Raw genomic sequence first — 22,882 nt, 5'->3', positions numbered from 1 at the left:
CCGTGACCCAGGACGCCTGGCTTCCGGGCCACCGAACCCCTTTCGTGGGTGACTCAGTGAAGAGCCAGCCTCGCCTCTGCAGGACTTGCCTCCTCAGAGGCAGAGAAATACGATGGCGCAGGTGCCCAGAACAGCGCGAGCACTTCGCCCAGGTTTCTGCACGGAAGGGAGGCTTCAGCGCCGATGAGAAGCAGCAGTGCTGCCCACAAACGCCTCGAAAACTCAAGTTTCCTGGTCGCGGGTGCAGCCCACGCCCTGGACGAAGAAAGCGCTCGGGAAGCTGCCCGCCGCCCAACGGTAGCGACGATGAAGCTTTGGAAACAATACCTGAATGAGGCGGGTGACGAAGAACTTGCTGACAATGGGCACCGGTCAATACTCGCGGGCGGCGGGGATGCGAGACGGCGGCGGCAGCCCTCCCCGTGGAGCCGGCGGCGCTCCGAGCGCCGGTTTCCGGGGTCTGGGTCTGAGGCGACCGGGGCGGCCCAGGCCGGACCCGCCCCTACACTCAACTCAGCCCCACCCGGGGCCCCTTCTGCCGCCGCCCCTCATGGCCCGGTCCACCGCGCTGGGTCCCGCTTGGAGGATCCCCGGCGCGCCCTCCCGGGAGCCCTCCGGGCGGCCGCCGGTCCTCCCTCCCGCCCGCCCACAGCCCGCCCCGCGGCCGCTCACCTGCGCGCGCCCGGCTTCCTCTTGGTCTTCCCTCCCAGGGCGTCTGAAGCCGACCTGCGGCGCCGCCCCCTCTCTTCCCCGCCCTCGCCCCGCCCCCTCGGAGCGGGAACTGCTCGCTTCCGGGCCCTTCTTCCCGCCTCCTGCAGCCCCAAGTGTGACGTCACTTCCGCCAGCGCAGGCCGCGCGCGGGGAGTCCGGGCCTCGAGAACGCGCCGAGAGCGTCCCTAGAGCCGGGAGCGCGCCTGCGGATGACAACAAATTCGTCTCGCGGCGGTGGTGGAGGTGTCCGCCTCAGCCCCTGCCCCAGGCCCTGCCCGAGGCCCCGTCGCCTCCCCGCGCGCTCTCTGGCACCCTCTCTCTGTGAGGACTAGAACCCCTCCGGAAGTCCTCGGGCCTGGGGCGACCGGGACTCCTCCGCCCCTTGTCCCCGGCAGGCCTTGAGCGAGCGGCGCGGCGCAGGAGATGGGGTCGCCCTGAGGGACGCCCGGTGCCGAGAAGGGATGGAGGGGCCACCCCGGGCTTAGGCCCCTCCGCGGCCTGGGGACGCCGGCCAGGAACCTTGCCGCCGCCGCCGCAGCGGCCTGGAACCGGAGCCTGGGCCGGGAGGCCGGAGCCGCCGCCGCCGTCCGCAGCCCTCGCCGGCCCAGCTGCCAGCGCTCATCATGCCTTGGCCGTTTTCAGAGTCCATCAAGAAGAGGGCCTGTCGGTACCTCCTGCAGAGGTACCTGGGCCATTTCCTGCAGGAGAAGCTGAGCCTGGAGCAGCTCAGCCTGGACCTGTATCAGGGCACCGGGTCCCTCGCCCAGGTCCCCTTGGACAAATGGGTAAGAGCTGCCGGCGGCCCGCCGGGCAGGGCTCGCTGTCCTCCTTAGGGAGAATTGAACGAGTGTCATCCAAAATGCGTGACGTTCCATCCGTCTCTGGGAGTGGCAGGGCTCAGAGAAACGTGTTCAAGTCTTGTTTAACCTGTGTCTGGCAAGTTTGCGCCCCCAAATCACGTGCTCCAGAAACTTAACAGAGGCGGTGGAGTCTACACCGTGGGAATCAGTTGAGTCAGTGACTTGGGGTCTATGGAGGCAGGTGACCACGTGCTGCCCCTTCCGGTAGGAGGGGTCGCGGGGTTCTGTGGCAAGCAGACCCTGTTTCATGGGATGACACCCCGGAAAGGTGAAGGATGAGGAGGAGTCAGAATTCCTAGTTCCTTTATTTGTTTTGGCTTGGCTGCTTGCACACCGTGGTGGTGTCCGCACAGCATTTGCCATCCGGAAGAAACTTAGGGGAAGTCCTCCCCGGCCGACTTGCCTTGTTTTGCTCAATGACGCGTTCCAAGGCCAGCCTGTGAATGGTTGTGTGGCCCTGGTAGTGCTGTTTTGTTATGCCTGTTGGTTGCACGTGACAGATCGTAAACGCAGGTGGTGTAAAAGCGCTGAAGCTGCAATTTTCAGACATTTAAACTCCTGTTTTCTACTTGTCACCCAGGGGCTGTGAGTTGACTCGTTGTGTCTTACAGGTGCTTCATGTATATTCCCACATGCCACATACAGTTGCACCTGCATTTGTATGTTCAGGGCATATAGTATTTTACTTGAAGTATATTCAGCCTTGAGCTTGACAAGAATGGAATGGCTTTTCTCTCCCCGCCCCCCCCCAACCCTTTATTTACTGCACTAGAGTTTTGCTGTGTACAGTTTGCGTGGGCTGTACCATCCTAGAGTTGCACTATTCTAAAAACATTCCAACACAGTTTACACTTAGGGCATCATAAATATAGGTGAGTTTCCTATGAGAGATGCGTCAACAAAGGAAACTTTTTTTCCCCTCAGTTTAAGCTGTGTAAAAAGTTTGTGTTTTTTTCCTTTTATGTAAAAGTATTTTAACAGAGTAATGAATTCCTTAGCCACAGAAACTTGAAAAGCTCAAGCTATGGCAACACCTTATTACGACCTTTAAATTAACTGGCACTAGCATGAATAAGCGTATAATTCTATCAGGTCGATGATTTACGCTAGGGAGAGCACATAGTAGAGTGGAAAGAGCCAATCCCAGGCTAACCCAGGTTACCACGGTTAGCCAGTTGATATTGGACATAGTAATTCACCTGAGTTCAGTAAACATTCATGGAGTGTCCACTCTATGCCAGGCACTGTCAGGGTCCTGTGCTGCTCTAACTCTTACCAGAAGATTGGGATTGGGATAGATATTTTTAAATTCAGTGACCCATGAGTCTATACTTTTGGTACAGTTTGAAGAGACTGTCTTGGAGGAGGGTTGGGCATTTATTAACTGCCTTCTGTGGGTCGCATGACTTTGTACCGATTATTCATTAATGACTTTTCACATTAACTCTATAAGGTGAGTGTTATTTCCGTTTTACAAATGGAGTTAAATAATTTCTTATGCTTGCTAATTAATTGGCAGGTGCTGCATTTTTTTTTATATATAAAAGTTAACTTTAAAACCCATTTTGAAAAGCTCTTTGTTCAGCAGACTTTTAGATTCACTTGGGTAATTTTCTGTGTTTTCAAATCTTTTGTAACCGTGTAGATAATGACTTAAAAAAAAGACAGTGTTTTTAATAGACATTATTTCAGCAACAAAATCATGTAACAATGGAAACATTTCAAAATACAATTTTTTAAAACGTTCTCCCCATAGGACAAGTACCTTTTGAAAAGCAGTTACTTTCTTAATCATTATTAAAGTGATACCTTTATTTTGAAAAGATAAAGTATGTTTTGTTTTTTAGAATATACCTGCTAGGTAGCATGTACTACCAATAGCCATCTGTCATCACATGAATGGTTGGCATATTTAGCACTCTAATCTTTGTGTGGAAGAAAGTTGCTTTTCATATTTAAATTCAACTTAAATATTTGGCCATAAGAAAATACAGGAAATCAGAAAGTAACTGTCACTTTCTCTTTGCAAAGATTCGACCGCTTAAATAAAGGCCTGTTGTGATGTAGAAGTAAGCTTCAGGGTGCTGAAATGGGAAATCCAGCTGAGGGCACCGCTCTTCTAACTCCTCCCATTGTGGAACTACTCGTCTTCGCTTTACCAGTCTGATGTAGGGTCTGAGTGCCCATTTGTATATTAAATACTAGTACAACTTCTAAATCTAAAAATGAAAGTTTTTATACCAAATGTCTAGTTTTCTACTCACATCCCTATGGATCATCTGTTATTCTCTTTGGGATATACAAGGTGTGATCACAAAATGCGGTGAATATTTAAATGAAAAAGTTTATTACAATAAAAGACACATTGCCATTAATCCCCCTCAAAATACTCTCCCTCACTTCGAACACACTTATCCCATCGTTCTTGCCACTTTCTGAAGCAGTTCTGGAAGTCCTCTTTCGTGAGTGTCTTTACTTCAACCTCCATCATGACAACACAGTGTCACACATTGCTTCTGGTACGTCACCTTCTGTCAAATACAAATATTACGGTGTGGCCTCATCTACTTTATTCACCGGATCTGGCACCGTGGGACTTCTGGCTCTTCCCCAAAGTCAAAATCACCATGAAAGGAAAATGTTTTGAATTGATTCAGGACATCGAGGCAGCCATGACAGCGTGACTGAAGACACTCATGAAAGAGGACTTCCAGAACTGCTTCAGAAAGTGGCAAGAACAATAGGATAAGTGTGTATGATGCGAGGGGGAGTATTTTGAGGGGCATGTGTCTTTTACTGTAGTGTGTCTTTTACTGTAATAAAGTTTTTTTATTAAACATTCACCGTATTGTTTGGTCACACCTCGTACACTTTGGAGACTAGTAACTTAAAAGGGCTTGTAGTGGGAGGAAGCAGTAGAGGGAAGGGGTTTGGAATTACATATTTCACAACTGGAATGAGCTGTCTTAAAAGTTCATGAGTTCTTTTCCCTTTGAAAATGCTATATAGTATTGGAGTTAAGAGTTGGAGATAAAGATTTGGGACTTATCAGAGTATCAATAGTGACTGAAACTCTGGAATGGCGCAAAGCACATGGACAGTTGTAGATTAGGCTGAGAAACTAAAAAGGTTGAAGATGAAACTTAGATGAACATCAACATTTTAAGTGGTAAAGGGTTGGAAGAAAGAGTGTGTGAAGAGTGTTACAGAAGCTAAGGAAAGCTAGAATTTCAAAAAAAGAAGTGACCACAGGAAATAGATAGAGATGAGAATTCACGGAAGATAAGGATTGAACACTGTTCACTGCATTTGTCAGTTTATTGGCAGGTAAGAGCAGTTTCAGAGCAGCTGAGGGTTAGAAGGCAGATACTATTTTGTGGTTTGAGCAGATAGCTGCCTTGACTAAAGAAAGAGAAATGAGGTTGATGACTAGAGGGGACATGGAGTCAAGGTAGGGGATTTTTGTTTGCTTATTTTTTTAAAGATTTTTTTTGGGAATTAGGGAGGGGAATAGCATTGGAGAATCGGGGTAGGGGAACAGACAAGTTGCTGTCCTTTTGTTCTTCAGTCTAGTTATGGAGGATGTCACTTCACTGGCCCATGTTGGTATTATCACTGCTGTCTTCCCGGAGGCAGATCGGTTGCCTGCTCACAGCGGCTCTTGGCAGCTCATGCTGGCTGTTGGCAACTCACGGTAGCTTACGGCAGCCCACTGCAGCCTACGCCGTCGCCATCGCCTCACGGCAGCCCAGCTCCAGGTCGAGCTGTTGTTCACCATCTTAGTTGTAGAGGGCAGTGTCACAGGCCCTCATATGTAGGATCTGAACCAGGGCCCTCTGGTGTCCCAAGCCAGCTCTTAACCAATGCGCTACTCGGCTGGCCCAGGAATCTACATTTTTAAGAAGCATCATAGGAAATTCTGATGATGCACGTGGTCCTTGACTGCATTTTGTAAAACACCAGTAGTAAAGGGATTGAGCATTTTTTCATTTAGTTTTTTTTTTAATATATATTTTTTATCAAGGAATTGGGGAAGGGAAATGGTGGGAAAGGGAAACAGCCAAGTTGTTGTCCTTCAGTCTTAGTTGTGGAGGGCGCAGCTAGCTCAGCTCCAAGTCCAGTCGCCATCCAGCCGCCTGGTGGCAGCTCGTAGCCACTCAGCTCAAGGTGCCGTGTTCAATGTTAGTTGTGGGTGGGCATAGCCCAACATCCCATATAGGAGTTCAGTGGGCAACTTTGTTGTAGGAGCATGTGCTCTCACCAGCTGAGCCATCCTGCCACCTGTTGGCAGCTCAGTGGCAGCTCAGCTTGGGCGCAGCTCACGGGCCCATGTGGGAATTGAACTGGTGGCCCTGTTGCTCAGAGCCCACGCTCTTAAGCCAACTCTTAACCATCTGAGCCACTCGGCCGGCGCACGTGAATATTTTTTAGTGTAACATTTTAATTCCTTTAATGATTCCTTTACTTTTTTTTATTTTTTTAGTGGTTTTGTTAATGGCTGTTTTTGGGTTTATATTGACCCTAACTGATCAGTATTTCTTTCAGATAATCATTAGACTTTATTAACATTTTTCCCCTGGATTGTGTTGTAATTATAAGTGTACAGTTGGTCAAAATCGTGTAAATATACATTTGAATAATTAAACATAGAAACTTTTTGGAATTACATTTCTTAATGATATGGATGGGTTGTTTTCCTTCTTCCCTTATTAGGTCACGCATCCAAAGATGAATATCCTTACAACTAGAATTTGATAAGACTCAGCATAAATCTCACTCTAAATTTTAAAAATAGTTATAAGTTTGAGAAAGAATGATGTCGTAAATAAGTAAATGAGAATCGGAGGGATTTTGCTCTAGCAATATCACTTAGCTCTTTAAATTTCTTTGAGTGTCATGTCAACACTACGTACACAATAGAGAAAGACCTGAAAACTTACTGCTGGCCCTGCCTGGAGATTACTATACAGCAGGCAGTGTATAAGGGAGAATTCAGGAAGGGAAAAAGTGGGAGAAGGTAGATTGTACAGAGGAATATGGGAAAGGAGACCCACCATGAAGCCCCTGCTGTAAGTACTCCTCACAGGAAGGTCAGTTTTAGGAAAGATATATTCAGAGATTCAGGAGCTGGGTGTTTGTGCCTTAAAACCATCCATGCCCGTGTATTCTTTAGAAAGTCCATAGGATTACACAAACGCTAGCATGAAGAAAGCCTTTTAAAGTAATAACATCTGATAAAACATGAGCCAGTCTAAATCTCAATATTTAGTGTTAGGCTTGTAGACAAAGAATTATGACTCTACCCTTATGCAACATGGCATGCAGGAAGTACCTTACGTATAAACTGGCATTTAATCAATATTTATTTTAATTGAAAAAGTACATTGTCGAAAAATACATTTAAGTATTTTGCTAACTGTATTTACAGCCATTCTGTCTTCCTTCTGTTACAGTCTGGTTTACCTTACCCCTCCACTGAAATCGCTCTCAGTGGGATCACCAGTACCCTAAATATCACTAAATCCAGTGGACATTTAAAAATCTTTGGCTTCTTGTTAGCTTTTCGTTGCATTTGACCACTCTTCTCTTTCCTAGTGTCTTTCCATGGTTTTCTGGGACATGAAGCTTTCTTGATTTTCTTTTTACCTCTGGGTGTTTTTTTTTTCACAGTTTATGTTGCAGGTTCCTCTTTCTTAACGTGTTTCTTAACCCTCTGTCAGGCCCAACTGATCTCACAGATTCACTGCACACACATTTTCAAATATCTAACAGTTAAGTATCGTGACTCATCACTTCCCTATCTTCCTCCTCTACCGTAATCTATCGCCAGTCGTGTTTGTGACTTAGTACAGTAAAGACGTATTTCATAGTGGCATCTTTGTGTGCAGTGAATCTGTGAGATCATTTACACCTGACAGAGGGTTAAATATTGGTGTTTATCAGAGTTCTGTCCTAGGCCTCTTGTCATTTTAGTTCCCTAAGTCTGTTTCTCCTCATCCCTGTGGCTTCATTTACCCTCTATGTTTATAGTGTCCTTCTGTATCTCCAGCCCAGATGGCTCTCCTGAGCTCTAGACCTGAATTTCCAGCTGCCTCCTAGGCATCTCCACCTAGATGTGTGCTCAAATGTATTCTTTGGAACTGAACCCCCCATGTTCCCCCTAACCAGCCTCTCCAGGTTCGCCTGTCTCAGTAAACGGGTCCACTGTCTGAGCAGTTGCCCAAGCCAGCACCTGGGAGTCATTCTTCATTCCTTCTTTGCTTTACCCCTCGTGATGCCAGTTCATTCTGTTGCCTAATATATTACAAGAATCCATCTGCTTCTAACTGCTCTCAATGTCACTTTCCTTGTCAAACCAATTTCTCTGGCTGCTCTGACACATAACCTTTCCTCTAAAACATGCTCTCCCTGGTAGCAGGAGTGGCCCACTAAAACTTGTAATCCCATCATGGCTCCCTTGCTTAAAATCTTCAGTGGTTTCACATTGCTCTTGAGATAAGTTTCAGACTGTGACATGAATTACAAGGCTCTTTGGATCCCACTCTCCCTTATCTGTGTAGCCTTATCTCTCGCTCATCACCCTGGCATACTACACTAAAGCTAAAGCAGCTTTCCATCTTCACTTCAGATCCTCTTGTGTGCCAAATATGTGTGCTTACACTCTGACCTCTGTTTTTTGTGGGATTTTTTTACTCTTTCCACATGCCTTTGTCTTTGCCTGGGACACTTTGCCTAGTTAACTCCTCAGCCTTCTGGTATCAGCTTTAAATAGCACTTCCTCAGCTGCCTGCCTTGAATCTTCAGGTCAGGTTCTTCTACGCGCTCAAGTAGCACCGTGCATTTCCTCTGTCCTGCACCTCACCACACTTTACTTACGTGTCTCTCATGGTAAGCTGTCGTGTAAGCTCCGTGAGGACCAGGAATCATCTTTAACTGGATCTCTGCTTCCTTGATCCCTAGTGCCTGGCACATACATGAGCATGCTTAGCATCTTTGAATAAGGTAACAATTTTAAGTTCTTGTGATTTCAAATTGCACTTGGTTTTTCTCTTTAGTGTCTCAATGAGATCCTGGAGTCAGCAGATGCACCTTTAGAAGTCACTGAAGGATTCATCCAGTCCATTTCTCTGTCCGTTCCTTGGGGCTCCTTGCTACAGGATAATTGTGCACTGGAAGTGAGAGGGTTAGAAATGGTCTTCCGACCTAGACCTCGCCTAGGTAGGTGTGTTATGTGTTTCTGTTTGTTTCCATTTTTATTTTTCAGAGATTGGGAAAGTAACCTAATTGCATTAAATTCAGTATTTAACTTAACTACTTTGCATTGTATTTGTGAGATTTTCAGTAGTTAAAATAATAGGACTTGGGTCTATGCAGGGTGATTATACCCTTTAGCGTTAGTTATTTCTCTCCTTATTTACACTATTTGCCCACAGGAACTTTAGTATGCAGATGATTGGTTTATTACCAATTATCTTTTGTGTTTAAAGATTCAAAATATTGTGCCAGAAAGTAAGGAAGTGATCAAAGATTGATGAAGAAATGTTAAAAGGACACAGGATTGGGCTCCAAAGGGCCCCCATTGGCCAAATCTGGGAAAGCTTGAGTATCATAAAGAATAATGACAATAATAGAGTATAACACACTAAATTAAACGAAAACACCGTAAGTCCACATTGATACAAATAAGTTATATGAGGGGGACAGGGAGAAGAGAAAGCTCTTCATTACAGTGGAATACCTACGTATGCACATAAAAAAATGATAGAATGCACCATGTATCAGCCACTGTAGTAAAAATTGATACAGATCAAAGTCATCAATGAATGCTGATACCATATCATGAAAGGTTGTTGAGGGGCATTAATATTTAGACAGTATCAGAATATCTCCCACTGATTATGCATTATTTACAAAGGGAAGAGTGAGAGAATTTCATAAACCAGTAAAGTCACAATGGTAAATCATCTTAAATTGTGAATTTAAGTTTTTTTTTTCATTGACAAGTGATGTTTGTAAAGATATACTTCAAGAATTATAATCTTAAGTGCTGTCTGAAACACCAAAGTGTAAATTAAGCTTAGTAGAATTATAGTGCCTGTATTTTGAAAATTGGTAATCTGTACATGGAAATCCTCTTTAGTAATCTGGTATTTAATAAGAATATTTTATCTTTTAACCATGATGAGTAGATATAATAATACTTTCCTGTGGAAAGTGAAATATTTTCTCCTTACTTTAAAAATACTCTTATTAGAAGGGCTTTAAATTCCTTTTTGGAAGGCAGTAAGTCTACTAATCTCGGTCAGTTTGTTTTGAATATTATGAGGGAGTGTGGTAGAATTCTCGCATGAGGGAAGGTGTGGAAAGCATGTTTCAGGTTATGTGTTTCTTCCAAGGATGCGCTTTTGTTTTTCCCACACTTATGCTAACCCCTACACCCCAGGCAACTCCTGCCTCTACCAGGTTTCCCATTAATTCGCTCAGCTACAAGAATTCAGCTTTTAGCTGTCATAATGTTTTCTGTTGACACTTAATAGTTGCCTGCTAATTCTTCTTAACCTTATCTCATTTATTCTATATTGAGGCTTTCCGAGGGTAGAATTAATAATTATTTTTCTGTCCTCTATAGCAGGATCAGCTGAGGCCAGCAGGCCAAATCTGATCTGTCACCTGTTTTTGTAAATAAATTTGTATTGGAACACCACCATGCTCATTCATTTATTTATTCTCCTTTGCTGCTTTTGTACTAGAGTGAAAGATTTGAGTAGTCATGATAGAGACCATATGGCCCCAAAAGCCTAAGCTATTTCCATCTGATCCTTTACAGAAAGTTTGTCAACCCCTGCTGTACAGTATTTTGAACAGCACTGTGTGTATAAAATACCCATTAAATCCTTATTGAATGAATACATGAATTAATATTTGGCAGGTCTATATCATGTAATGAGAGCACATGTCTCTGGACTTTTTCTGTGATCTTTTTTTCTCTCCTTCTCAGTCCTTATAAGGTGATGCTTAAATCTCAAGGGTAATTTCTACAATAGAATATTTTTCCTTGGGTAACACTGGATGTAAAATATCTCATGGAAGAGTAAGAATTTATTTCAAATGTGTTATTTTAAGAAATGACTTTGTTGTAACTATGAGAAATTATTTAGGATTAATCTATATTTTCTGCAGCAACTGGTTCTGAGCCTATGTATTGGTCAAGTTTCATGACCAGCAGTATGCAGTTGGCAAAAGAATGCCTTAGCCAGAAACTAACAGACGAACAAGGAGAAGGATCTCAGCCTTTCGAAGGACTTGAAAAGTTTGCTGAAACCATTGAAACAGGTTTGGTATAACTGAGTATTTTAAAATTTTTAGATTTTATTTAGTACCTTTATGTAGTAAGCCTTGTATAAAGAAAAGCCATTGGAGTGATTTTTAAATGAACTGCTCTCACTTCAGAACTTTAGAATTGAGGTTATTTTAAACATTGTATTCAATTTAATTACATGTTCTTTTGTACCTTGGTTTCTCCTTTGTTTATTTTATGATGCTTGTATAATGAAGGGATTAGAAGTCAACGGTAGTGTTAGTCACTGCCCCAGTGTCTGTTGAGATGTAACAAGGGCAAAGTATTTATTACACAACTCGAGATTTGGGGATTTTTAAGGAAAAGAATTCAATTCAATTTCATTTTGTAAGTTTTTATTAAACGAATTTAGTATTCTTTCATTCGAAGTTTTCATTTAGTATACATATGGTCTCTTACGTTGATGGTTACCTGTTCACTCTAGTACTAAGAAGAGTAAAAGTCACTTTTATAGACACTGTCTTGAGAATTGAACATGTGCCAGAAAATTCCAAAACTGGAACTGCACTTGAAATTCGAATAGAAAGGTAAGACTTCCTATATCTGAAAACAAATGACCCTATTCTTTTCCTTTATGAATAATAAAATCTAACTCTTACATTAGATTTCAGGATGCTTTTGGAGATGAGAAGTGATGATATTAAATTGATATATTGCATAATTTCAGAGTAAAGTACTGCTCACCAAGTTATGGTCTAATCCCATTATTGAAAATTTAAAGTACCAGTGGAATATAATTTTACATAATACTGTGTTGAATTCAAAGCAAATGATTCTACTATAGTTAATATCAAATCAAAACAATGAAAATTTGATTGCTACTAAATTTAAGGCACTCTTGTTGGAGAGCTTCAGTTTTTTCACATAAGCAATATACTATTTAGGTCTGTCTCATTAACATAAGAGGCTTCTGTGCTTTGCTGTTTTCTGTCCAAGTGCTGTTTTAGCGAGAAAGGCTGAGACCATCATTTTCTTAGAGGATTCTTTAAGGGTATTTTAAGGTCAATATGTGCAATAGCGATTTACCCAATAAGATATAAACACATCACTTTTAGATTTCTGTGTATGCCCATTGGAGCACCTATAAGCAGCTCTCAGACAGGGGTTGACTTCCATACTCACACGAGTGTTGATTTGAGGTAGTAACTGTTCACCTATGTCATATGCCATACGATCAGCCAACAGAAACAAGTAGAATATATGTACACTGTGCAGCAACGATGCTTGTACTTGGGGGACCTTTGCCAAATTTTAAGCAGATATGTTGTGGTTTCTGTCTTTCACAAAACATAGCTATGAGTGAAACAGTTTTTGTTAACAGATATTTGAAATTAGGGTGCATTACCTTAAGTGGATTGTTAAAAAATATTGACAAAGTCATGCATTTAGAACTATTTTATTTTGTTTAAACTGAGGATTAGTCATAAGATTTGTAGAATAAGAACTCAAGAAATGTCAGTTACGACTGACCTGTGACTTGGAATCAAATGCTGTCTCACTGTTACCCAGAGGTGTTTGTGAGGGATTGTAGCAATTATTTTCCTGGAAGCTAATTTAGGGAGTTACTGTTCCCCCTCCCTGCACCCCCCCAACCCCAATTTAGGAACCTCATAAAGTAATCTTTGCTGGGGTTAAGGTCTCTTCATGAAAATATTTATATGTTAATACGGACCCACATTCCAGACATATTCAAAGGAGTGCTAACACTTGAAAACAATCCCTTTATCTTAAAAAGCTATGTGCCTTTCTTAGAACTGCAGGTCAGTTTTTGTAGTTTTATGTTTTTTGTTTTTTACTTTCAGAACTGTCTACTGTGATGAAACTGCTGATGAATCCTCAGGAATTAATGTACATCAGCCTACAGCATTTGCTCACAAGTTACTTCAGCTCTCTGGAGTGTCTCTCTTCTGGGATGAGTTTTCTGCATCAGCAAAATCTTCCCCAGTGTGTTCAACTGCACCAGTGGTAAGAAAAACAAAACAAAAACCCAAAACTCAATCATAGATTTTTAAAAGGTTTTAATGAGAGCTATTAAATTTTGCTAGGATATATAAGTGTTAATGAGTTTCCATCTGATCTGGATGTTAACACAAATATTCAGTAATGGGGATGTATATTTCAGAGATTTTAAAACATTTGTATTTATAATTAATGCCTTTCCTTTTTACTGTGTATTAATTTGGTAGAGAAACATTGGGTACTCTGTCTTGGGGGGAAAATGGTATATTAACATCTAATGTCCATATATAGTAAACACAGGAAATCAAGCAGTGTTCACATTTGTCTTACATAGTGAATGTATTGCTGAAAATTTATCTTACAAATTGTGTCTAAAAAAGCTTTGTAATTAAGGACCTCTTTGTTAATTCCTTCCAAGAGCAGAGAATTCTGTTATATATCAAAATCAGTCATTCTCTAATTTACCTTTTATGTTATTTTACAAATCAGATGATCTTACTTATACAATGTCTATCAAGGTTTCTTATTGCTGTAATTTGAACAGATACTGCGCCTTTTTTTCATAAAGTCCTTTTCCATTATTTGATTTTATTACCAAGGTACTATGCTGACCTACTGCTGTGCTTTCACACTGTAAGATACTGGTTTATCTGTTGTAATGTAATACAGTTCTGCATGTCAAATATTTTAGCCTTCTTAAGCTGAAATCTGTATTTTGCATTTGGATTTATTTTCAGTAAAGCACTTTATTTGTGTTGCATTATTGTTGTAGGAAACTGAGCCAAAGCTGTCACCTAGCTGGAATCCCAGAATCGTCTGTGAGCCACACCCACAGCTAGCTAGGACTTTACCAGAGGCGGCGCCCTCTGACCCAGTGCAGATTGGAGGGCTGATGGGGAGGTTGGAGCTGAGTCTCACGCTGAAACAGAATGAAGTGCTTCCTGGAGCTAAGGTCAGTGCTTGTTTTATTTCCTGTAGTGGAAACCAAAACGATAAGGATTCTTTAATCCACATGGTGACCCACTGATGGCTCCTGTAGACTGTCCTGTAGCTGCGGTGCCCACTGTCCTGGAGCTGGCACTTTGCTCTGAGCTGGTGCCTGTGCGCTTAGGTCACAAAATGCTTTTGGGGTTAGAGTTGCCTCCGACACTCACTTCTCCACTTCAGCGCTCAAACCATTCATCAGTTCCGATTACTAGGAATTTACTGTTAAAGAACCTCTTTCTAGCATCATAAAATAAAAAAATTTAAAGGAGGAGACATTTAGAAAGCAAGAAGTTGACTGAAGGTGTTTATATGTAAAATATATCCACCTTATGTGTATTGTGAACAGAATGACCATTTTTATAGTTGTATGATATTGATGAAAGGAGATTTTTTTCCATGTTGTCTCAGCTTTCCAAGAACACTGTAAGGACAACTGTACTTATTTCTTAGGAAAGACTATTGAACAGTCTGTTGGAGAATCAGGAAATGTACATTAATCAGTCAGTAACAAATGTATTTGTCAAGTGCTATTTTCAGACTTTGAAAGTGAATCTTCCCTGTAAACTCTGTCAAATGTAGTTGAAATTGTGAAGGATCGAGACTTTCTGCTTGGTGTGCTCACTGGTGTGCCCAGCTTTAGGTGTTCGAGTGACTGCTGTATGCCAGGCCCGGGCCATCTCTTGGCGTAGATGCAGAGATGAGTGGAATTCAATCTTTGCCTTTTAATAAAAGATATAATACGAGGGATGGAAATTGCCATGGGAACATGGGAGAGGGAGCCCTTGAGTACATGTGAATGTACATAGAAAGGTTTGCAGAGAACTGAAGGGTCCCCAGAAGTCCGGCCTTGGATTGAACACCTGACTGGAAACAGAGGAGAAGGAATGACAGCATTCCTACTATTGATGTCCCCTCTTCCCTTTTATTGCCCTGTCCTTCCTCAGATGGTGCAAAATCCTGCCACCAGGTCTTAAGCCTCTTTGTAAAATAACAGGATGGGATTGTTAGTGGAGCAGACAGCCATAGGTATGTGTAAACACTACAGGGAATCCCCTGCCTGGTGACATCCTTGGGAAACAAGCACTCCTATGCCTCTGGGGAATGCATTTGTTTTCCTCCAAGAGGGAAGAGCCATAGCAATAACCTTTATGGTTCGCTTTGATTAATTGCAGATAGTTCTCAACATTTGTGTATTTGATCTTTGTGCATACCGAAACTTTTACATGTTATGTATTGATTTGCATAAATGCCTTTTAGATGTTACTTTTGGACATCTGTGTATTAGGGGACAAAAGAACGTTGGAAACTATTTCATGTTGTCATTGTCCACCAGCTAGTGTTTAATATTTGGAGATACTCTTAATACTATCCTTGCCTATATGTTAATTTTTATGTAATAACTTGAGTATTTGAGTATATTTTGTTCTTATTTAATAAAAAGGAATACTAAATGGAAAAATAAAAGTTCTAAATATTAGCATTGAGAACATAGATCGCATAAACTTAACACAGTATAGCCAAAGATGACGTTAATTAAGTGCTCAAAATGTCAGAGCTTTAGTTTCTTTATGATGTTCATTAGACTTAAGTCTTTCAACTGTGGGTTCAAAATGTCATGAAGGGTTTCATGTTCTTTTTATTGGGTCTTTGGGAAAGTCATGACGCATTTTTGCATTGAAAAACATAGAAAAATACGTCATGAGTTTCCCAACGACCCAATAGTTGTCAGAGATTAGTACCCACCTCAAATAGTGTGTAATTTTGGTATTTTACATATTCAAATTTAGCATGTTTTCAGGAATGCATTATATATGAAAATAGGGGACTGCCTGTATTGAATTTACAGACATTTTGTTTCAATTACCATGTTACATTGAGTTTTAAATTTATTTTGTTACATTGTATTTTTTATTACATACTTTGTATGCCAAAGTTAGAATGTACTAATAATGAAATATTTCTCTGAAAATTAGAAATTAAACTCTTGATCATTCTAATAAGTGTCAGATATTATATTTTCAATGCTAAGAAATTAAAAAATAATTTTTAAATTTGGCATATAATCAGAAAGAGATTTTTCTTTCCACTGTCCCCAGCCTTAACTCCTTGCTTGTTCATGCCCTGGGATGTCAGCAGTCAGTAAGGAGCCATTAAACCAAGTCCTCTGGTGACGTAAGAAACACCCAAACCTATAAAGAAGTTTTACAAGCATTTATTTGAGCCAAAACAGACAGCAGTTGCTGGAAAGCAAGATGTCAGATGCTTCAGAGAATGAGTTTTTTATGCATTTGAAATTAAGGAGGGAATGTAAGGAAGATTACTTGGAGATGGGAGGAAGCAAGGCAGGGATTGAATTACAGGATAGTTAAGATTTTGTGCTCTCTTGAGGGTGGGTACCTTATTTCAAAGTTGTGTTAACCTAGATATATGCATGAGAACGTGGACAGCCTTGCTGAAGGCAAAGATAAACCTTTTACTAACGGAGTTATATGCCTGGGGCGTCACTCTCCACCATGACCTGCCCAGTTAGGAATATGTGGTCACATCACCCTGTGAGGTTACTTTCTGTGGAGCCCCTTTTTTCGTCCACACCTCTATGGACAGATGGAGAGCCACACCGTGAAAGGAATGAGGACTTTCCACCTGGGTCAGCCCAGGTTAAAGTCCTGGCTCTGGATCTGTTAGACAACCTTGTACAAATCACTTAGTCTTTGTCAGCCTGTTTCCTCATCTGTAAAGCAGGAACAGTACAAAGAATGAGAGGAAATATAATAAAAGCCCCTAGCATAGTTCCCCAATACTCAAAAAAGGTGGTGATGATGATGATTGGAGAATGTATCACATTCTTTGTTAGATCATGGAAATTTCCCAAAATCACTATGTAATTTATTTTGCTGTTTGTTTTTAGAATCAGAAGAAATTTATTTTCCTTCTGGGGAACATGACATTTTCCCAAATAAAATGTATTTTATTAATTGAATTATTTTAGATTTGTAATAGGAGTCAGTGTTAGCATTACAACTAAGAGGAGTTGCATGAAACATAAGGCGGGCATATTCAACTTTTTAGAATGTGATGTAGAGACTAGAGTAATTGTTCTGTCAGACTTTGCTCCACAGGAAGCAGGATGAGAGTCTCTTTTTAGAAGGAAAAAATGGACAGAGAGCTGGAGAAGAGGAGGGAAGTCCACATGAGCACCCGCCTCGGTTGGCATTTCTGCTGTGGCTGACACGCCATGCCCAGCCGAGAGGGACTGTGTGCTACACAGTGGGCGTTGGGGAGGCACACTTGGTAGAGAAGGGCCTTGTGTGCTCTGCGAGGGAGTGCTCTCCATGGGCAGGCTTATGGAGCCAACTTTTATTTGCTCATGGTTTGAATCAAGCTGTAAGGGTTGTGATGCCAGTCTTTTGAAATCATGGTGGGAATGAATACTGCTGTCTTAATCTTCTTTCTCGAACACTGTCTTAAGTCCACCTAAAATACCTTAAATATACAGAAAGCTTAAACAGACAAAAAGTATGACATTGGACTTGCCAACATGGAATTTCTAAGCAGGATTTTCTGTATTAGAACAACAATTTGGCAGCCTTTAAGTCTTTTCATTTAGATTGTGTGAATTAGTAGAGAGAATCTTAGGTGAAGGAATCCAAGGCTAAATAATCAGCATTCATCTCAGTGTATTAAAATATACCGGGATTTGTGGTGATGAGATTATGAACTGTTCATCCTGAATTTTTTTTGTTTTGTTTTGTTTTGAAGTTGGATATTGATGGACAGATAGACTCTATTCATCTATTCCTGTCTCCAAGGCAGGTACACTTGCTTTTGGATATGTTAGCAGCTATTGCTGGACCAGGCAAGTATATCTCTGTTGTTATTATTTTTAATTCTTTAACATTGCTAGTTAAAATACATAACATACACATAGGAAACTATTATAGAGGAATGTGTGAAATTAAAGATGTATTATAAATAAGAATTGTAAATATTGGGTTGTCGGAAAAGTCATGATGCATTTTTGCAAAGAAAAACAGAAAAAATGCGTCATGCCTTTTCTGACAACCCAATAATTAAATTTGATTGGATCTTTCAGAATTTTTTATTTTTATTTTTTTATTTATTATTTTAAAAAAATTTTATTTATTTTTTTTTTTAAAGATTTTTATTGGGGAATTGGGGGAAGGGGAACAGACAAGTTGCTGTCCTTTTGTTCTTCAGTCTAGTTGTGGAGGACGTTGCTTCACTGGCCCAAGTTGGCACCATCATTGCGCTCTTCCCAGGCGAGGCAAATCAGTTGCCGGCTTCTGAGAGCCGCTCACACTGGCTGCTGGCTATACACGGTAGCCCATGGCAAGCCACTGCAGCAGGGGCTGCAGCCTACGCCATCGCCGGCGACCCACGGCAGCCCAGCTCCAGGTTGAGCTGTTGTTCAGCATCTTAGCTGTAGAGGGCAGTGTCACTAGCCCTCATATGTGGGCTCCGAACCAGGGCCCTCTGGCGTCCCAAGCCAGCTCTTAACCAACGCGCCACTCAGCCAGCCCCAGAATGTTTTAACGTGGCACAAATTAGCATGCAGATTATTTGTGTTGCATTCTTAATTCTTTCAAAATTGTCTGACTTATTTCCTTGGTTGGGGATAGTTCTTCCTACAACTGAGAAAGTAAAATTCTTGAACACAGTAAGTAGCACACATTATGTTTTTAACGACTTATCTGTCATAAGATTTTGTGATTCCTAGCTAGATGCTTAAAGCTATTGCTTAGATATCTGATTTGTATTAAATAGTGGTGGTTTGGCACCGACTGAGGAATTAAGTTGCTGTGGTATTATTAAGGCCACTGTGAAATGGAGTTAGTAATGAAAGAAGAAACAAATCCATACTCTGAGAAGTTTTAAATTTTTAAGTTGATCTAACTACAGCGTTACAATGATGCATTGGTACACGTGTGCTACAGTATTCTTTTTTGATTGTGTAATTTGTTTTATAAATCATGATTTGTCTTGTGTACAAAAATGTTGCCGTTGGTATTGGATAAGTGGGCTTTGGAAGAGAAATGATTAATTACAAATTTAATTACTGTTTTGCTTTCCTTTTGTATACTTATAGAAAATTCTAGCAAAATAGGGTTAGCTAATAAAGATAGAAAAAATCGACCCATGCAGCAGGAAGAAGAATATCGAATTCAGATGGAATTAAACCGGTATTATTTGAGAAAAGATTCCCTCTGTGTGGGTGTATCTTCAGAGCAAAGCTTTTATGAGACAGAAACGGCTCGTACACCTTCTAGCCGTGGTAAGCAACTCAAAAAGCAGACACCAGAATCATACATTATCATAGTGCTCAGTACTTGATTTTGGCCACTGTGAGATGGAATTAGCAATGAAAGAGCAAAACAGCCAGACTGTAAGGTTTAAATTTCTAAGTTAATCTAACCATAGCATCACGGTGATGCATTGGCACACGTGCACTACAGTAACCTTTTTTGATTGTATAATTTGTTTTATAAATCATTTATTTTAAGGAAAGTCAATTTACAAAAATGTAGATTTACACTAGAAATAGAGGGTAATTCTTCATTTTGTCGAATCCTTATGTGCTCACAATGATTTATAAGAGATTCCTTTACCTAGGAACCTTTATCTATCAATTATATGTAAATATCTTTACCCATTTACTTTGCATTCACAGGTGTTTCAGAATGTATGAGTACTAATACACTAAATAATAAGAATCAATTTAAGTATGGAATGTTAAACTAAATAGAAAACTAAAGTCAAGAAATTTTGACCATAGCAAACTCCATTTGCATGAAGGTAAAACAACCTCTAGAAAGAAGGAAACGAAATGTAAATAAAATTCTAAATAATATATTCAGCTCTTTTTTAAAAAGAAATAGCTGTATCCATATGAAACCAGCAGTTGCAAGATATTTATACTATTTTAAAACCTAGATTTTAACTTCTAAATTGTAACATGACACTTAAAAAAATATACCAATACTACATATCATATCTTTTTTTAAAAAGTTCACCAGTAGGCTATTATAACCTTTTGTTAACCTATATCCAGTTGAGTTTTTACTGTGTCATTTATATCTTAGATCCAAATAAATTACCCCTTTGGATGTAACATAAAATTTAGGGTATCACTGTTATGTCTGAGATAATCTGAAGGAAGAATATTGTATTGCATATTAATTTAAATATATGAATTTGTGGAATTATAATACAATTGACAAAGTTTAATTCTCCCTAGAAGAAGAAGTTTTCTTCTCCATGGCTGATATGGACATGTCCCACAGTCTCTCTTCTCTTCCACCCCTCGGGGACCCCCCACACATGGACCTTGAGTTATCGTTAACTAGCACATATACAAATACCCCTGCAGGATCTCCATTAAGTGCTACTGTGGTAAAGTATTATTCAAGTTTTGTTCTGTGCTTGGAAAGCTCCTTCTAAAATTCTGTACTTTATTCATGTGCTTTAAAAAAATTATTTTACAGCTTCAGCCAACATGGGGAGATTTCCTTGATCATCATAAAGAACAGCCAGTAAGAGGGTCAGCATTGCCACCTAATAGCCTAGTTCACCCAGCATCTTTACAGAAGACTGGTAAGTGGAAATAAGACATTTGTTGATGGTTCCCACTGGAATTTTTAAGAATTAAAAATGGCATTCCACTATTTCTTTTCTTTTCCTTCATCTGTATCTATACCTATATATATCTATATCTATGTATGTATATCTATGCTATTTAACAAAGTTTAGAAAGAAATGAAATATGGTTAAACAATTTACTGTGAAGCATTTTAGTATAGTTGCCCATTCACTGTATTCTTTGGGTATTTAAGTACTTAAATATTTTTAGTAAAAAGTACACTATAAGTTTCACGTTATTATTGTAGTTTAGGAATCTCAATCAACCATTTGATTTTTGTTTCACTTTTTACACTTTCCTTGAAAGAGAACCTTAGGTTTCTTCTCTGCAAAATTTAATTGAAATAGACAGAAGGCTTGCAGGAAAATTTGGTGAGCAGTTTGTTGTTAATCTCTGACTTTTCCAACACAGTTTTATTAATGCACAGCTTTTTTCACACATTTCCTATTGTAGCATACTCTTTTGTACTTCACGTACCAAGGACCCTAGGTATGAAATGCAGAAATTTTACTTTACTTGTTTGACACCTTCAAACTGTTGTGTGATCACCCTTTTTTGAAAACTAATACATGAGTAAATGTTTTATAATTTTAATATAATGGATTGTTTTTAAGTATTAAATTTTCTGTATCTAATTTTATCACACGTGTTTCAGCTCTCCCATCTAGATCTGCCTCAGTGGATGAGTCCAGGCCTGAACTTATTTTTAGACTTGCTGTGGGAACCTTCTCCGTCTCTGTGCTTCACATTGATCCGTTATCTCCACCTGAAACGTCGTTGAACCTAAATCCATTGACACCTCTGGCGACAGCTTTCTTTTCTTGTATAGAAAAGATTGATCCATCAACATTTTCAACAGATGATTTTAAGTCTTTCCGTACAGTATTTGCAGAAGCTTGCTCACATGATCACCTTAGGTAAACCTTTTTTATTTATTAATGATCCTTGAAAAAGATTCAAATGTGGACTTTGCATCCATCTATCTACCTATCTTCATTTGTTTATCTAATTCACATTTTATTTGTAAATGAGTGGAATGAGTGAGGTTTTCTTCCAGTGCTACAAAGATGTTTATCATAGAATTTTTCATTCAGGTTATTTGGAGTGTGAAACATTTAGATGTCAGATCTAGATAACCTGGAATTTGGAAATCATTTTTTCTTTAGCTCCTTGTCCTGCTCCTATCAGGTTTCTTGGACCACATTTTGCCATCACCCCTTCCGTCCCTCCCCCCGACACCATTACAATAAAAAATAGTTCTTATTGTTACTGACTTAGCAGAGATGGCAGTGGTGCCGAAAGTAGAATGAACTTATGAGAAGGAACTTGAAAATGACCTGTATGCCACTGGCCATGGGGAGGTGATACCAAGGCTGATCTGAGCTTGAATGCTATATTTTCACTTGCTACTTAAAAAATCAAAGCTGTCCAAATAGCCAATGATCTCTTCATGGGTTGAGTCCTAATAGATGAGATAATTAAATATAATAGGGCTAATGGGCAGTTGCTATTTATTTTAACATGAAAGTGACCTATAAATTCTCGAGTCACACGTTATTTTGTACAATGATTTAGACACATTAATATTTTTAGAAAATATTTTGGGCTTTTAATTTAACTTTAACTGTTTTGAAGCATTAAAATTAATATGCAAAGTAGTTTTTATACCTAGCAAAAGAAATTCTGCAGGTTAGGACCACAGTATTTATAATCGAACTGCAAAAGTTTTTTTTTCGTCCCAGTTTTGACAAGGTTCCAAGTATCTGTCAGTAGGGAGTATAACAAAAGCAATAGAAACTGGAGGTAGGCCTTCATTTGAATTCCACTGACTGAAGTTTGAAAAATATTGTATGATGCTTTTAAATAATTTTAAGAAACTATTACATATTGGGTTGTCGGAAAAGTCATGACGCATTTTTGCAATGAAAAACAGAAAAAATACGTCATGACATTTCCAACAACCCAATATATTTTATAGGTTTGAAAGATTTTATCCATTGCAATGGAAGAAGGAATGGCAGTAGATATTAGGAAATAAATAGAACAGTCCTGGGTAATTTCCTGTCAATAGAACCAGTTTATTTATCTTATGTCAGGGAATGGGAAATTTGAAGAAATCTTTCTGGTTAATATCCTTCAGTATATTAATTACTGACAAGTTGAATTTGTCAGACTAGGAAGGTAATTGTTACACTTTAAAAACACTTGTGTACTATTCTTTGACACACTGTTTAATCTAGAAGTAAATGAGTACTCTTTTTTTTTTTAAAGATTTTATTGGGGAATTGAGGGATGGGAACAGTGCTGGGGAATTGGGGGAAGGGGAACAGACAAGTTGCTGTTTTGTTC

General features: G+C 40.0%; 2 protein-coding genes across 5 annotated transcripts in view; one reads left to right on the top strand and one right to left on the bottom strand.

Annotated features, from left to right (window-relative positions):
- Window positions 1-731, bottom strand: part of LOC109382734 (adenylate kinase 7) — an 83,825-nt gene extending 83,094 nt beyond the window's left edge. Inside the window, exon 1 of the mRNA XM_019642456.1 lies at window positions 673-731. The gene's annotated coding sequence lies outside the window, so the exon portion shown is untranslated. The remainder of the gene's footprint in view (window positions 1-672) is intronic.
- Window positions 732-825: 94 nt separating this feature from the next.
- Window positions 826-22,882, top strand: part of ATG2B (autophagy related 2B) — a 67,503-nt gene continuing 45,446 nt past the window's right edge. For 2 of the 4 annotated variants that reach the window (XM_019642481.1, XM_019642479.1), the window contains exons 1-11: window positions 826-1,496; window positions 8,627-8,789; window positions 10,752-10,904; window positions 11,354-11,456; window positions 12,732-12,894; window positions 13,661-13,840; window positions 17,635-17,731; window positions 18,983-19,168; window positions 20,132-20,286; window positions 20,379-20,487; window positions 21,189-21,450. In XM_019642481.1, the coding sequence (XP_019498026.1) occupies window positions 1,335-1,496; window positions 8,627-8,789; window positions 10,752-10,904; window positions 11,354-11,456; window positions 12,732-12,894; window positions 13,661-13,840; window positions 17,635-17,731; window positions 18,983-19,168; window positions 20,132-20,286; window positions 20,379-20,487; window positions 21,189-21,450 (1,733 nt within the window). In that variant the 5' untranslated portion in view covers window positions 826-1,334. The remainder of the gene's footprint in view (window positions 1,497-8,626; window positions 8,790-10,751; window positions 10,905-11,353; window positions 11,457-12,731; window positions 12,895-13,660; window positions 13,841-17,634; window positions 17,732-18,982; window positions 19,169-20,131; window positions 20,287-20,378; window positions 20,488-21,188; window positions 21,451-22,882) is intronic. The other 2 variants (XM_019642480.1, XM_019642482.1) reach the window with 2 other exon arrangements.

The sequence above is a fragment of the Hipposideros armiger genome, unplaced genomic scaffold (genome assembly GCF_001890085.2).
Source record: "Hipposideros armiger isolate ML-2016 unplaced genomic scaffold, ASM189008v1 scaffold_69, whole genome shotgun sequence".
Classification (NCBI taxonomy): Eukaryota; Metazoa; Chordata; class Mammalia; order Chiroptera; family Hipposideridae; genus Hipposideros; species Hipposideros armiger.
This window is presented reverse-complemented; position numbering and strand designations above follow the sequence as displayed.